The following is a 16533-nucleotide window of genomic DNA, read 5'->3' on the forward strand; positions in this document are numbered from 1 at the left end:
CAGACGTGCTGCTCTGGAGCTCCCGACGATGGCCTAAACAAGCACCGGCCTACAGGCCGTTTTTGCACTGGTTGCCCCTTTCTTTGCCTGGTGGAACGTGCCCGGCAACACAGAGTGTCTCCCGGTGCCGGCGGCGGCCGTCAGGGAGGTGTTTTTCGCTGGATTAGAAGCAGTTGGAGATTCCGGGGCCTGGCGCGGAGGAGAGGCCGGAGTCTGCAACTGGGCTGCGAGAGGAAGCGGTCTGTGGCTCTGTGGTGTTGGCGAGCCAGACGGGCGGCGACGGAGCCAGATCTGACGCGACAGGTGTCCCAGCAGTGGCAAATTGGCGATCCCCCTTGGCGTTGTGGTGCGGAGCAGAGCGGAGGACCAGAGCCTAGAACGCCATGAGACCGGGGGCCCGGAGGTGAGAGAGCAGGGGCCTCCCACGTGGCGTGCGGAGGGTGCTACCCGGGGGCCACTGTTGGCGACAGCGGACTGGCCCTCCCCGCGAACGAGAGAGCTCTGGGCGCTGTGGCAGCGGGATCCACGAGAACGGGATCCCCTACATGGTCAGCGGGAACGCAGCCCGCCAACACAGCCGGAGAGGAAGGGTCTGGAGGCTTTGGGGACGTGGTCTGTGGCGTATAGAATCGGAGGGCGGTCGGGCTGCTGCTGGCTGCGCCGGGGGGAGATTGAGGACTGGGGTGTGCCCGGGACACGGTTCGCACGTCCCCGCCGGCCCACTCCGTCCTGGGAGCCTTTGATGGAGGTTGAGCGCTTGGCTGGGGTGGGGGGACGGCGGTAACATCTACAACACCCGCGGAGCACCGGAGGCGGGCGCCACAGGCGTTTGAGTCGGCAGGGAGCGACGGCTGCCATTGTGGGAAAGCACTGGGGCATAGCACTGGCCCACGGAGCGAGAAAGCCTGCGCCACATCTTCTGCCACTGCAGTGCGGGGTTTGGAGTTGGAGCCCGACCCTTCCACCTCGGCTTGGCGCCCTGCGTGTGGCGAGGTCCTACTGTAGCGTTGTGCAGGGAAAGGACACCGCCATCTTAAGAGAGATTTGCCGCCCTTGGGGTGCGGCGGGCTCCAGCGTGGATCCTGGAGACATTTTCAGTGAGTGGAGGGCCGGGACTGCAAAGCCTCTAGCGCACCTAAGTGGCCAGGGTGACATAGGCTGCCCAGTGGGGTAACGGGGAGAGTGGAAGACACGATACGTCTGGTTGTGGTGATCCCTCGTCTGAAACGGCTGCTTGCCTTGAGAGGGTGCAAGGAGAGACGGATAGCTGAGAGGCGTTGGGCGGTGGCGGGGCCGGGGGTGCCAGACCTGGAGGGGTTGCAGCACCTAGAGGCCTGAGCAGAAGCGGCGCCCTTCACGCATCTCCTAGAGCGGTCTTGGATTGCCCCCTTCCCTGTGGGCCTGGGGGTAGTTCTCGAGGTCATCTGCGGAAAGGGAGCCGATAGCTGAGACAGATGGGGACCCTCAGCGCATTGCTTGTGCGTCTCTGGGGAGGGCTATGTCCTCCTCCAGAAACAGGAAAGACAGGACTATCAAAGATTTGTTTGTCAAGGCGTAGGCGGATACAATGACCTCTACCACGGCAGCCGACTGCTCGGGGCCAAAGTCAAGCAAGGAAGATGGAGCTGAACCCATCACCAAAGCGTTCCTTGAGTCCATGTTCGCCGCTCTCCGGGAAGACAAACATACCCTTAAGAAAGAGTTCACTTCGGAGATCCGTGAGGTCCGCCGGAAAATGGATGGCATTGGTGAGAGGGTCGCTGACCTGTAGGGTAAGAGCGATGGAAGGGACACGGAACTAGCGGCCTTGCAGCAAGAGATACTCCGAATCCATGGTCAACAGGTGGATCTTCAAACCCATGTCGAGGACCTGGAAAACAGGTCCCGACGCCACAACATACGCATTAGAGGAGTCCGGATGGGCGAGGACTTGAAGGATCTGTTTTCCTACTCCAGGGAGCTTTTTAATCACATTCTAGGCCGGCTGTTGGAGACAGACCTGCAAATAGACCGAGCGCACAGAGTGGGTCCCCCGAGGGCCCAGACGGCCCCACCACCGGACATATTAGTCTGTGTCCAAGACTTTCGCACCAAGGAGGCTATCCTCCAAAAAGCGTGACAAATGCACCCTCTACAGTTTCGAGGACCGTCCCCAGTCCTCTATCAGGACCTCTCCGCCCTCACCTTACAGAAGGGGAGGTCCTTCAAGCCTATCACTGCACACCTGCAGCAGCACAATATCACCTATAGCTGGGGCCATCTGTTCAGACTGGTGTTTCGCATGGACAATAAGCTTTACCAACTACGTTAGTTGACGGAGGCCAGCAGACTGCTGGGCGTGAAGCTTCCGGTATCGGGGGGTGAAGAGGAAGATTCCAAAGAAGAGGTCAACGATTCCCGGCCCCGATGGCGTCTACAGGGCCGCAGACGGCGCCTCAGAAAACCCCGAGAGGCGGAAGTTATGGAGGGGAGAAGGTCGGCTCTGGAGGCGGTTACTGCGGATTCCCCCAACACCCCGCCTGGCTGACTTTTTACTCTGTAGCAGGCCGATTGTATGATTTCCTGAGGCCTAGGCCGTTGGCGGGAGAGAGGGAGCTCGCCTGTTGGTAACTTACCCAGATATCCTTTCTCTGATCAACCATGGTTGATGGACTGTATGTTTCTGTACTATGCTGTTTCCTCAATATGTTGGGTAGTTTGTGTTTTGTTGGGGGAGTAGAGGTGGGGGGTGTCCAGTGCTTCACGTCCGAACTTTTCCTAGCACTAGTGTAGTTCCGCATGCCCGAGGCGCCCTACTCTCCTTAGCGGCACACTGCGCTGGCGACGCCACACATGGTCCCTTGAGTGTAAGCTCTGCCCTGTTGGCTATTGGTCATGCCTGCTACTACCCTTAGGATCCTAACCCTCAATGTGAGGGGTCGTAATAATCCGGTGAAGCACAGGGACATATTGTCGTGCTTAGAGAACGCACAAGCAGACATATGCTTGCTCTAGGAGACTCATCTGCTGACGCGCGACTGTCACAGGCTCCGGTCCCGTAGATATCCCACTCAGTTCTTCTCCCCATGCTCCACTAAGACAGCCAGGGTGGCAATATTAGTGGCACAGCGATTCAAGGGGGAGGTACTACACAAGGGTGCTGAGCTTAGGGGGAGGCTGCTGACCTACCGCTTTGCCCTGGGCGGACTGACCTTCACTGTTGGCGCCATATATGCCCCGAATGAAGGCCAGGAGAAGTTCCTACATGCCGCACTTAGAGGCTACAGCCACGTTCGATCGTAACATCATCTTAGGGAGCAACCTAAACCTAGTGTTTGACAACCTTTTAGATAGATCTAGCCAGCTACACACATCAGGTAGTGGTGATCTCTGCGGAGGGACTTGGGAGACTGCACGACCTGGACCTACATGACCTTTGGCGTAGTTTTCACCCCTCAGACAGGGAGTACTCTTAGTACTCGAATCCACATAAGACTTACGCGAGGCTAGATCACTTGCTGGGTCCTGCTCCGAAGTGCGCGCTTGCGACCACTGTTGAGATAGGGGTGGCTTCCCTTTCTGATCACGCCACGGTTCTTGCCACTTTCACTCTTCCGCCAGCCTCGTACCCCTCTAGGGCTTGGCGCCTCTGGGACACTCTCTTGCATAGGGCCGATGTTGTTAAGCACATACAGGTCACCATCACTGACTACCTCTCCCATAATGCGAACTCTGATACCTCCCCAATGGGCGGCGCTGAAGGCCGTAGTTAGAGAGGAATTCATTGCGCTCTTGTCTGCTGAGAATAGGGAGCGCCAGCGTAAACACAATGAACTCACTCAACGCGTTTGTGAACTGGAGCAGATGCACCAGAGGACGGGAGCTCCGAGGGTGTGGAGACAGCTTAAGTCCATGCGCCACCAATTGATGGCACTTGGCCAGGATAGAGCACAATTTGCGGTTTTGAGACTGAGGCACGCATATTACACCTGGGGGGATAGGTGTGGGCAGCTATTGGCTACCAGGTTAAGAGAGGCTCGTCACCAACAAGGGGTCAGAGAGATCGTCAGGTCGGATGGGACCAGCACATCGGAAGACGCGGGCATAGCGGAAACGTTTCGCGACTTTTATGCCTCCCTCTACACGGATGACCTGTCAGATAGCGCAGAAGGGACTGCTTTTTTGGACTCGGTTTCCCTGTCCTCCCTGATGGCGACTCAGGCCGAGCACCTTGACAGGGATATTCACATGGAGGAGGTCATAGCCGCTATATCCCGCCTTAAGTTAGCAAAATCCCCGGGGCCGGACAGTTTTCCCACTATTTTTTATAAGAAGTTTTGCGCGGTGCTTGCCCCGCTTCTTACCAAGCTGTTTAATTCCTTTGCTGAATTGGGGGCGATACCACCTGACCTTTAAGGAGCCTCTATAGCAGTGATCCCTAAGCCTGGGAAGAATAAGACTAAATGTGGGGCATATCGCCCGATATCCCTCCTCAATGTCGACCGTAAGCTGTATACAGGGATTCTGGCCGCCGCCTATCCTCTCTTATGCCCGGTCTCATTGAACCGGACCAGGCGGGCTTTATACCTGAACGCCAGACGACCAATAACACCAAGCGGATTATTCATTTTATAGAGAAGGCGGCCCGGGTGCCCGGGGAATATATGATGTTGGCTATAGACGCCAAAGAGGCGTTTGATTGCATTCATTGGCCCTATTTAGAGCGAGTGCTGGAGAGGGTGGGGTTGGGGAGAAGTTCTGCACTTTTATTTTTAATTGCTACAGATTCCCGACAGCCACGGTCACGGTGAATGGGTACACCTCCTCTAGTTTCAGCATCGGAAGGGGCACGAGGCAGGGGTGCCCGCTGTCGCCCTTCCTCTTTGCCCTGTATATGGAGCCTTTGGCTCAGAAAATGCGACAGAACTCGGCTATTGAAGGGATCAAGTTTGGTGCCTATGTCCACAAAATTAGTCTATACGCAGACGACGTGCTGATCTCCCTTGCTTACCCAATATAGCACTGCCAGCCTGTTTGGCAGACCTAGACGCCTTTGCCAAGGTCGCCGGATTCAAAGTGAATGCGGACAAGTCAATGGCCTTGGACCTCTCGCTGTCCCCTTCCACCAGGGAACATCCACAGAGCTTGTTTCCCATGCAGTGGGCGGCGGATACTATTCCATACTTGGGGATACAGCTGGCTCCTTCCCTTTCTGCTATGGCTACTACCAACTATGCTCTCCTACGTGGGAAAATCCGACGCAAGTTAGAGCGGTGGAAGCACTACCCTCTTTCCTGGTTGGGGAGAATCGCGGCGGTTAGAATGACGATTTTGCCTCAGATCCTCTATCTCTTCCGTGCTCTCCCCCTCCGTCCACCTGGTGGATGGATCCGACAGACGCAATCCGACTAGGCCCAGGTTATCTGGAATAGTTGGAAGCCGCGCATGCGAGGTACGCTAGCGATGCTCTCTCCGGAGATGGGTGGACTGGGAGTTCCCGACCTTAAGTTGTACTGTCAGGCGGCACAATTGCGATACTTGGTCGAGTGGAGCAGATGGGAATCGGAGAAGCACTGGCTGTTCCAGGATCAGGAGGTGGCGGCAAGGACGCTACAGGAAATCCCCTTTCTGCACAAGCTCCATAGGCCCCCGAACGTGTATGCCTCTCACGTAACGACAGTTCTCCTTGAGGTGTGGGACGCCACTAATATCAAACACGAACTTACAACTTTCCTGTCTCCCCTCACTCCGCTGATTGACAATCCTGACTTCACCCCGGGAGTAGTAGATGCGGCCTTCACACACTGGAGGTCGGCTGGTTGCCGGTTCTTGTATCACATATATGGACCTGAAGGTGTTTTGCCCTTTCCCCAGTTTAGGCAGGAGTATGGGCTCCCGGAGACAGAGCGATTACGATTTCTGCAGGTGCGCATTGGGCACTGCAACCTTAAGTTCGCGAACGAGCAAACAGACACTTATCCGCTTATGAAAGATGGCTCATTACTCGCACGTCAGACTCCAAACTAATCTCCGATCTCTACAAGATAATACAGGTCACTCAGACATACACACACAACCCCGACAGGGAGCGTTGGGAGAGAGAGCTAGGTAGGACACTCACTCGAAAGGAATGGGAGGGGATATATTACAGGGCCCGATACTCTGCTTACCACCTGGGGCTGACGGAGACATTCACAAAGGTGGTGACGTATTGGTATTATACCCCGGAGAGGCTACACGAGATGGACCGTGATCGAGACGACACTTGCTGGCGAGGTTGTTGCCAAGTTGGCAACCTGCTGCATTTATTGTGGGAATGTGTGCATATACAATCTTACTGGACTCAGGTGCTAGATGAGGTAGATGAGCATTTCGAGACAGACATCCCGCGCATCCCGGCTTATGTACTACTGGGTCTCCCTAACCCCTTAACCTACCCATTGAAGTCCCGTAGGGGCAGGCAGATGGCCATTGCATTAGGTTCAGCAGTGCAGAACATACTTGTGCTTTGGCGCACTTCCACCGTACCCTCCTTTGTGGGTTGGCTTCACCGCTTGTGGCAGGTGCTAGGGATGGAGAAATTGTCACTTACTATGGCGGGAGAGGGATCTAAATATGATGATTTATGGCAACCATTTCTGTCTCTCTTGGTTTCTGAATTCCGAGAAATCACATGTCCCCGATATCTGAGATTGTTGCGCCTCACAGAACCACAGATGTCGGAGCGTAGGGTGGTCACTGGGGGCTTGGCGTGATTGGGGAGGAGAGACAGGGAGTAGGGGAGAGACACGGGGCACTGGACGTGGGGGGGGATGTTAGCTCGGGGGGGGGGTGACATTGTTTCTTTTGCTTGTTTCCTTTTTTCTTCCTCCTAGGTTGGTATTCCATGTACGTGTCTGAGAGGTTGGGCTCCTGCCCTTAGGGGCGCTGGCCAGTTGTACTGTCTAGATTTTGATCAATGATAACTGACTGTGTATGGAAGCCTTTATGTGTTTAAACTCAATAAAAGCACTTAAACCATAAAATCTGCTTGTAGCTTCAAGCATGAACGTCTTACACTTTTAGAGCTATGATTGAAACAAAGGTGGCCTCATGGCGTGCACCTCTCCCTCCTGTCCACACTGAAAGAAGTAAAGAAAAGTACACGTTTTAGAAAGTAGAGGTAAAGTTGTGTTACACAGCAGGCAGAACATCCCTGTTTGCTTGAAATTATGCCTTTGGCAGGGAACACAACTTAACTAGTAAGTCACATGGTGCTGGTCTGATGTTTGCAAAAGCATGTACTTAATTGTAGGAGGTGAGCCTCCTCCTTTTAGTTTCATCAACCTACTATGAGGTTAGAAATCCGTCTCTTACAGGTTGTTGAGAGTGCTGCATGTTAGGGGCAGTGACGGATGACGTCCCTCCTGGTGCCGGCACCCCAGCTCTGCTTCCGCCTTATGCAATGGATTGGTCAGCGCTTGTCTTGCCTTATTGAATTCTTATATTCCCTGCCTTCTCTTATGACTCTGTCTTCAGACTCAAGGTCATTTTACTATGTTGTGTTATTGACGTGACTTCAAGATTCAGAGGCAACTGAAGAAGCATATCCAGGCTTCTCGCCTTTTTATAACATCAATATAGGTTATGGAAAGGGGTTGAAAGAGATCTTTGCTTGAGAGGGGAGAGTTAGCAGAAGCCAGTGCCAGACCCAAAGTTTGACTGCATTGATCTGTTTGTTTCTCCTCCCACAGTTTCACTGTGACTTGCGAGGGTTGCCGTATCTGCCTGCCTTGCGGCATCCGCCTCTGCTTCCCCCTGGGTGCTGTCTCCTCCGATACCAGAGTGCACTACCGGAAGCTGCCTCCTGACCCGCAGTGGGTGATGCTGCAGCACCACGACATCCTCCTGAGTCAAGTCCTGGAGCTGCAGCCCCATGGCGTCCATTTCCTCCAGGTGAGTCCTGCAGGTCAAGGGGATGCTTTAAGACTGGGAAGCTGTGCACACGGTGTGCACTATACAGAAAGAAGAGCACGCTGAGCCTCGGGTAGTTCAAATGACTGTGTAGTGCAGGGTCCTAGAAGCGGAGTTCTTTCTGTGGGCAGTATTCCTATTTAGAATGAAAAAGGTTAAAATCTTTCACACAATAACTTTTTTCCCTGGCTTTGTTGTACCCTCACACTGGCCCATTGAGTAAATTGCTTTTAGCTGTAAATCTGAGTCTCCTTGTCGGAAGATCAAAATTTCAACTCCTTCTGTCTCTTTAATGAAGTAAACACCTTGATTTTATGGCACTGAGAGAGACATGTCTGGTGATAAAATCTAAGAACATAGTTCTGTAGATTGTGATTCAAGGTCCATTCTGCTCAATGTCTGTTGGCTCAGCTGACTGGTGGATCCGCTCAATACAATTGTGTTTGATTTAAAACATGGTCAAGTGGTTGAGTTTTTGCGGGTCTGCTTGGCCTTGCATCCTTCTGGGTCTGCTGGTCTACATACAAGACGAGGATGACTGGTATTGTTCATGCATTAGCTTGAGATTGTAGTCTTGTTCATGCATTAGCTTGAGATTGTAGTCCATCTCAGGATTGCAAAAATAAATATATCAGATATATAGCTAACAATATGCATGCTAAGGGAGCGTCTATGTGTTACTTCCGACTGAAGTGTTCAAACTATAGCAAGGCCAAACCAGTAATATGTAGTATGCAAATAACTCCATGTTGAATCACATTATTGCTTTACTCTATATTGTACATGCTCCCCATTTATTAAAGGTGTATTGGTGGTACTGACTTAGATAGGTAGTCTGTTGAGGAGGTTGTGGGTTGTCTTTTCCCCATTGGCCAACATTTTTATGCATACCAGGATTGGTGGGAGAAAGGTTTTTTTATCTATTCCTTAGGGGAACATTTGTTGATTACTTTCTCATGTCCATGATGGTTCACCAAGGACTATTGGCCGTTGGTTGTTGCTTTTCACCACTTCCTTTTACAGTGAATTGAGAGTGTGGATGCTCTGCCTGTGATGTATGGCTTCAACTTAATTGATGAGGCATTTAAGAAAGTATTTTACAAGCCTTCGACATAGAGAAGTTTGATTAGATGTTTATTTCTAGACTAAACCAACCCCTTTTACTGTGCCCACTTTTTAGAATGGTGTTCGATATTAGATAATTGTTTGGTTCATTGCTTATCGCTGGATCTTCAGATCTTTTGAAGAGGTCGTTTCTTCATGCATATCTTTAGTGTTATGCCAGATGCAGTGTTGTTGGTCATATCTGGTAAGGGTTGTGTCGCCCCTTTTTAGACCCCATGTTGTCTGGAACAAGGGAAATGGTTACCTTGTGGCGAGCTGCTTGGTTGGTCCGAATCTGAGAAGGTTAAACCGAAATTCCATGCAACAACCAATTTGCCAGCGTTTTTTCTGGGTTATGTGACGATAGAACCATTGCAGTTTGCGTTTTCTTATTTGGTCAGCAGCAAGTTCCTGCTTTACACAAATGACAAGCCATGTGGGGAGACGTGATAGAGTTTATGTCTACATAAGCAATCTCTCGATTCAGGAGTGTTTAGATTCAGGATCCTTGAGAGAAACTGCACTGACCATTTGTTATTCAGCTGCATTGTGTTCTCCATGATCTTAAAGCATTCCATTCCCACCCCTGCTAGAATCAGGTATGTTTAGGGGGTATATTTTTTGATAAACTTGAGATGTTTTCCTCTCTCACACAATTTTGCTTAATCTATTTTTGCTTACAAAAGGCAATTGCTTCAGGCAGCATTTCGCTGAAAATACAGGTTTTGGTGAATTTGTTTTATGATTCCTTAGGACTTCACCAGGTTTTCTTTTTCTGTGGGTTTAAGATGCTCTGAGCTCAGCCTGCATCTGGGTCCTCTGCCATTTCAAACTGTATTGATTTACTATATCCATTCCCATTGCAGGGTTGGTTTTTTTTCAGTGAGAGTCAACACCTATCAGAAGCTACGTAAAGTCAATTTTATTTCCTGCTCAACAAAGATGGCTTATGGAGGCTAGTGGTTTAAGCGATGGTTCAAATTTCGAGGATTTTCATATTTGGTTAGTCAGACAAGGATTAGACAAGTGCCTTATTTCTTCAGGAAGAAGTTTATATGTCTTCAAGGTCTTGGTTTTCTGCAATTGGTTCAGCATTTCAGGAATCAGTTTTGACAGCCACATCCACACTTTAGTCTTTTCCAGTTTTGTGTTTTTTGTGTTTCCTCTGCAGGGTGTCTTACAGTTGCACGCCATTCTACTTCGATCTGGTGCTTATTTTGGTCCCCTTTGAACCTCGGTTCATTTAGAGTGTTATTCAAGGTGAATACAATAAGAGGGGATTTCAACATTATGATCCTCGGGATGATCTTCTTTTACTTGGCAGTTGAAATACGTTTTGTTTCCTTGTGGTGTCTGGAGGATTCGGACTATTTCTACTTCTAGTGGGCTGTTTTTGTTTGTCTTCCTTGCGAATTTCTCTTCTGTGTTTTTCCTTCATTATCACCTTTCCATATTTTATTGGTGAAATAAACTTTTTGGGAGAACACAGTCTTATTCTGTCCTTATAAGAAAAGATGGACCCCAGAATTTGGTCTATTATTTAACTGTTCGATTATTGGAGTTAGAAGTTCTCCCCTTCTTTTCATTTCTAAACCTTCCACTGGGATGTATGACGATACAACGCGATCATTTAGAATGCGGTACATTACATTGCTGTTTTTACAACGACTTGCGCTGGAGGGCGCTGGACTTAGGAATAGTGTGATTTACTATTCCAACTCTAGTCTACGTACAGTAGGGAAGGTGTTGGAATAGTAAATCACACTATTCCTTAGTCTAGAGCGTTCTCCTGTGCAAGTCATTGTAACGACTTGCGTTGTAAAAACAGCAATGTAAATGTATTGCGGTGTTTTGACCGCGTTGTAAATGTCGTTTTCTCTCTGATCCACCACACTCGCACAATCAAGTACACACTTTTAATTAAACTTAGTTGAAAATTTCCTAAGACACTTTAATTCCCTTCCCTGTATTTGGTATCATAAGTCACCTTAACACTTGTACATTTGGAACTGGAATAAGACTTTATAAAGATACATGTATGTAGCCTTATGTCGCCTTTATTTTTTTTTTTTTACAGTCTTGACCCAAACAAAACACGTGTTGGCTGAAACTTTGCTTCTTAAATAATAAATTAAATAACCCTAATAGTGGACTAAATACAGTTCTTTGCTTACATTAGGACAACTTTGCTGGACAATAATTAGAGTGCCAGGATATATTTTTCTCTTCAATTGCCTCACATTCTGGGCAGCAGGGGCACACTTAGAAGAATCCACTCAACACAGGTACTAAAAGTATACACTCAAATTTCCAGTGCATTGCCTGCTACTAGGGCAGCCTAAATAACATTTCTTTCACCATACTACTTTTACTATGCACACAATAAACTGAATTGCTCTCATATATTTTTCTAAATTGACCTGTATTGGTTGGAAGCACACCTGTTTGTATTTTTTTTGTGTGCCCTTCTGCACCCTCCGCTCCCGGATTTCTAGAGACTCTCCTGCCTTGAGCATTTAGTGTGTGTGGATCCCTTAGGTAGCCTCCAAGCTACAAAGCCATTCCCAACTTTGGATGTTCCCGGGCAATGATGATTTACCCTCAAGGTGATCTGGGTAGTGCTGTTTCTTCCAGGGCATGTCCAGTGAAGTCAGAGGCCGCTTTGGCTTGGGCATGTTGAGTCCACAACATGGAGCAGTTGGGCGATATTTATTGGTTGAGATTCTTCTCATTGGCTCAAATGAGTAGTCATCATTGTTTTTCCAATGACAATAAACACACATTGTATGGAAATGTTTGAACCAGCACTTCTTAACCACTGACTTTCAATTCCATTGATTTTAGCTTTCCATTACTGAAGGGAACTATCCCCTTGCAAAGTTCTCTTGAGCCAGATGCAAAAGAGTAGTCCAGCCTAGCCTGCAAAACCAGATCCCTACTGCAAAGGGAACCCAGTGGTCAAGAAACATTGGGCCATGCTTGTCCGTCCATTGTCTCAGCTCTCAAGTGAGAGTGGGTGCAGTAAGACCTAGGCCCAGAGTTCGTTTTGTCCAATAACTCAAGCTTCCTCAGATAAGATGTGGCCTAGGAGGTTTTAAATCTCAGACCAAGACTGCTTGCATATGGTTAGTCCCTAACTGTGATGAGTCAGAGGAGCTACATATGGAATGGAAATCTACTCAGAGATGTCCCTGTGTCTAAAGTATATTGGCTCAAGCATTTGTATTCATCACGTTTTCCCTGTCACCCTACTTTGGGGGAGGGGAGGAAGAGTTCTACCTACCGAGAGGTCCTGAGCTCATTGTACTTAAATACTAAAGTTGCACCTCACTGATCCGTAAATGTAGATGCCTGTGCACTCATGCAGAATGGATGTAGCATAGGATTTCAACTAGACTTCACTTTGGCCTGGAGCTAATACTAATTTGCATATGTTGGGTTTCTGTCTGTAATGACATAAAATGCTAGATAGAGCAATTCCCGGTGTTTAAGGATCCTCATCTCATGAATGTCTAGTATATTGTTTATGTCATAATTTGTATACATACGGTTTGGACAGTCTCTTCTGTGATCCATTTAGTACCTCTGCAAGTCTTTTTTGACTCTCCTACACAAAATCAGTTTACTTTTTCTTTTCGATTTATGTTGATCTATTTAGCAATAATACTGCCTGTTGATAACTTCCTCAGTGTCTTCCACAGGTCCTGGATGGTTATGATGTTTGTCATTATTGTGAAGACCCTTTCAAGGTCTGGAAAGATGGTAGTGTGATTGTACTTGTTTACCATCAGATTGCTCTACTTTTTCTAATTGGATGGAAAGACGTACTTTAATTGACCTCACTTAGTAATTTCCTTCTTCTCACCAGGAGGTTCAGATCTGGATGCCTTATGTGCCTTCTCGTTCTCTTCGAAAGCGAGAGGTTGTGGTCCGGACCCAGAGTGGCAAGAACTGGAGCGAACTGGAGACCAAGCAAGAGCGGAAGGAAAAGCACAAGGTAGAAGTTTATGCCTTCATCTGTTTGCTAAGGAAAAGTGAAGCACAACCGTGCCTTAGCATAACCTTTTATAAGAGCAGTTTCTGAGAATCCAAAGTCATGGGCATAGTGGATATTCAGAAGTCTTTACTCTTCTTCCTTGATGTCCATCAGCTTCCCTCCTATGACTGTAATGTGGGATCAGAACAGGAACAGGTCTCAAAAAGGATTGATATTACACAGTGGGTTGGGCCAGACCGCTGAAACATTTTGAAAAAATGAGGCTTGGACTGTGGTCAAATTCTGATGTTTTCTTAATAGTCTTGAATCTCTAAAAGTGCTGTGAGTCTGGTCAGTATCTTTCACAATGCACAAGAAGTGTATGTTTCTGCAGCACCTTACTTCACTTTCAGAAGCGAACTTATGTTTTACTATTATAAATATTTTTCTGAAATCAATATTTTTCCAGTTGTAAAAATATTATATATATTTATAGAAATGTTTCTATGCACCATTAAAAATACATCTCTATACGTGTAATTTTTATACTGTGAAATGGGGTCCAGGACCCTGTCTGACTGCTATGAAAAATTCCCATTCCATACAATCCATCACAACTCTGCGCATCACCAGAAGAATACTTGTACTTACCTACTTACCCGTTATACTGGCTGGTATGTCAGGCAGCAACAAGGGATCTCAACTTCTGTCTGTCTTGGTCAAGTTTCTGCACTTCTGGGATTCAGTGGACAGCCGTGTTCTCTTCTGACGGAGTGTTCTATACATCTCCATCTCCTAGTGATGGTTTTCAGGATCTCTTGCTTGTATCTGGTGAGCACTTCCTGGCTGGAGATGGTTTGTGGCCAGAAAATGTTCAGGATTCTTCTCAGGTTTTTGGCGTGGAAGGCTGACAGTTTGTGATATCGCTTTTCGTCATTCGCCTGCACTCGGATCCATACAAGAGTGTGGACAGAATGCAGCTGTGGTATAACCACAACTTGGTGTTGGTGCTGTGCTGAGTTGACCTCCATACATTTTTCAGCATTGTGAAGGCATTCCTGGCCTTGTTTAGTCTACTGTTGATGTCACTGTTTGCCCCTCCATCATGTCTGATAGTGTTGCTTAGGTAGGTGAACTCTTCAGTCATCACTATGTTCTATCCGTTCCGTTCCAAAACTTTTTTTCGATGAAAAAATAATCATAAAAGCACATAAAAAAGATTTTTAACATTTACAATTCATAAAATTATGTTCTGGTACAGTTATCAAGGGGAAGGAAAGACAGGTTTAAAAACAGGCGTTGAAGGATATCAGTGCATACAACCAATGTATGTTAAAAAACCATGCTTTTCCTTGCGGCCATTGATTTCAGAATATAAGTGGCCGTAAAAAAACATATATCTGACTCTTCTAAAGAGAACAACAGACTCATAGCAGATTTTATAGTTGTTACTGCATTTTTTTTAAACAGTGGTTTAAGATAAATAATGCGGTAATGCAGGTATAAATCACAAATAAATAAAAAGTGCATAGTGCTCTGTTTCGTGACCCCATCACAGGGGCATGGGGCAGAAGGATATTTTGTTATAGAGGGGAACGCCACCAAATGGTGTACGATTCCTAGTCCTAACCTAGTGAGAACGAACCGATGGGATGGTCTAGTGACTACCGTTAGATATTTTTGATATCCAGTAGTGACCACATTAGAGTAATAATACTGGGGGATTGTTAACTGAATATTAGCATCTTTACGTGCTTGGGCTTTCCTCCCCAGATAAATATACTTGATCTCTTTCTTGGGAATATTGATTACACTTTCTGGGTTAGCCATAATATTCACGTTAAACATATCCCTAAAGGTTGTTACCACATAGTTATTCCATGGAATCAATGAGCTTTTATCCAGGCGAAGACAGTCACTGATGATACTTCTAGTAAAACCAGTTTCTTCCTTCAACCATATCGCTCTCCATACCATCAGGGGTCTTAGCCCGATTAAATCTGTCAGATGATTCAACCCAACTTCGTGGTGTACTATCTCAGAAGAGGCTGACATAGGTAAGCAAAGAAGTTTTTTTTTAAAACAGTTTTCTTCGACTTGCAAATCCCCATGGCCGCAATACCCCCAGACACCAGATCCATAAAGTGCGAGTGAGACACATCTTTGACGATATATAGACATCATGTCATGGATGCGGCGGTCCCCCAACTTGATAGCAAATTTCAAAACTCCAAAGGCACTTTTGGCCATCTTGGCTCTGACATTAGTTATCTCCTGCGACCACATACCATTACTGCTAAAAGTTATACCTAAATAGCAAAAATTTTCTACAACTTGTATTTTTTGGTCCTCAATATAGAAGGGTCTCAACTTCCTCATTTTTTGGCCACATGACATGATAAAAGTTTTAGTATTGTTAATCTTCAGATTCCTTCCCTTAATAAAACCTGAAAACCTATCCATTAATCTCTGCAAGCCAAGGGGAGTTCTTGATAAAAGCACCGCATCATCTGCGTAAAGCAGCACAGGGATAGCTTGACCCTCGGCTTGCGGGGCGTCGGAATTAACCAATTTGAGCTCTGCATCGATGGCATTAATAAAAAGGGAGAAAAGGAGGGGCGCAAGGACACAGCCTTGCCTTATGCCTAGGTTGACCTTGATTTTGTCAGTACATTCCCCTGCTTGACCATACCGTATACGGGCAGATAATTTAGTATAAAGTCTGGCCAAGAAATAAATAATCACCGCAGGGGCACCTAGTTCCAATAGCGTTGTCCATAATAGGGAATGATCGACTAAATCAAACGCGCTACTTAAATCTGCGAAGCAGAGGAAAAGCGAGCCCTGCTTAGCGCGCGTGTATTTCCCTATTATGAGGTCCAAGTTAATGCACTGTTCGATGGTCCCAAGTCCCTTCCGGAACTCAAATTGTGACTGCGCGAGGATTCCATTGTCCCCGGCCCACTCTCCTAGCCTAAGCAGCAGCACCCTACTCATGGTTTTCAGGGATGAGTGTAAAAGGGAAATAGGTCGATAGTTTTTTGCATCAGACCTATTTCCCTTTTTAAATATAGGGTTGATTACAGACTCCCCCCCAGGTATGTTCTATCCATCCACCGTATTTGGTGACAGCTTTGGCAAGTTGAGATGACTTCTGATTTTTTCATGTTAATCTTCATGCCCACTTGCTGTGCAGAAAAGTTGAGACGAAGCGTCTTTTACTGCATATGCTGGTGTGTGTGAGAGAAGAAGGTTGTCATTCACATAGTTGAGGTTCTTCATTTTAGAGAATAAGGTCCATCTGATGCCACCCGCTTGGCCTTCTCTTGTGTGTCGCATCACCTAGTTGAAGACTACGTTAAACAGGAACTCTGACACTCGTGCATCCCTGTCTCTGTTGATCTTAACTTAGAAGCTATTCTCACTATTTGCCACTTTGCAGGTAATATGATCACAGAAGCTCTTGTTGAGGAGAACTATCTGCTGCAATATGGCATAGGCCCTCATTATACGCCAGAAGC

The 16533-nt window shown here is 47.4% G+C and overlaps 1 protein-coding gene across 2 annotated transcripts in view; it reads left to right on the plus strand.

Moving 5' to 3' along the window:
- The window catches only part of PIDD1 (p53-induced death domain protein 1), a 197708-nt gene that overhangs the window by 78868 nt on the left and 102307 nt on the right, over positions 1-16533 (plus strand). For both annotated transcript variants that reach the window (XM_078682801.1, XM_078682802.1), the window contains 2 exons: positions 7713-7914; positions 12905-13033. In XM_078682801.1, the coding sequence (XP_078538927.1) occupies positions 7713-7914; positions 12905-13033 (331 nt within the window). The remainder of the gene's footprint in view (positions 1-7712; positions 7915-12904; positions 13034-16533) is intronic.

This window comes from Lissotriton helveticus, chromosome 3_1 (genome assembly GCF_964261635.1).
Source record: "Lissotriton helveticus chromosome 3_1, aLisHel1.1, whole genome shotgun sequence".
Taxonomy (NCBI): domain Eukaryota; kingdom Metazoa; phylum Chordata; class Amphibia; order Caudata; family Salamandridae; genus Lissotriton; species Lissotriton helveticus.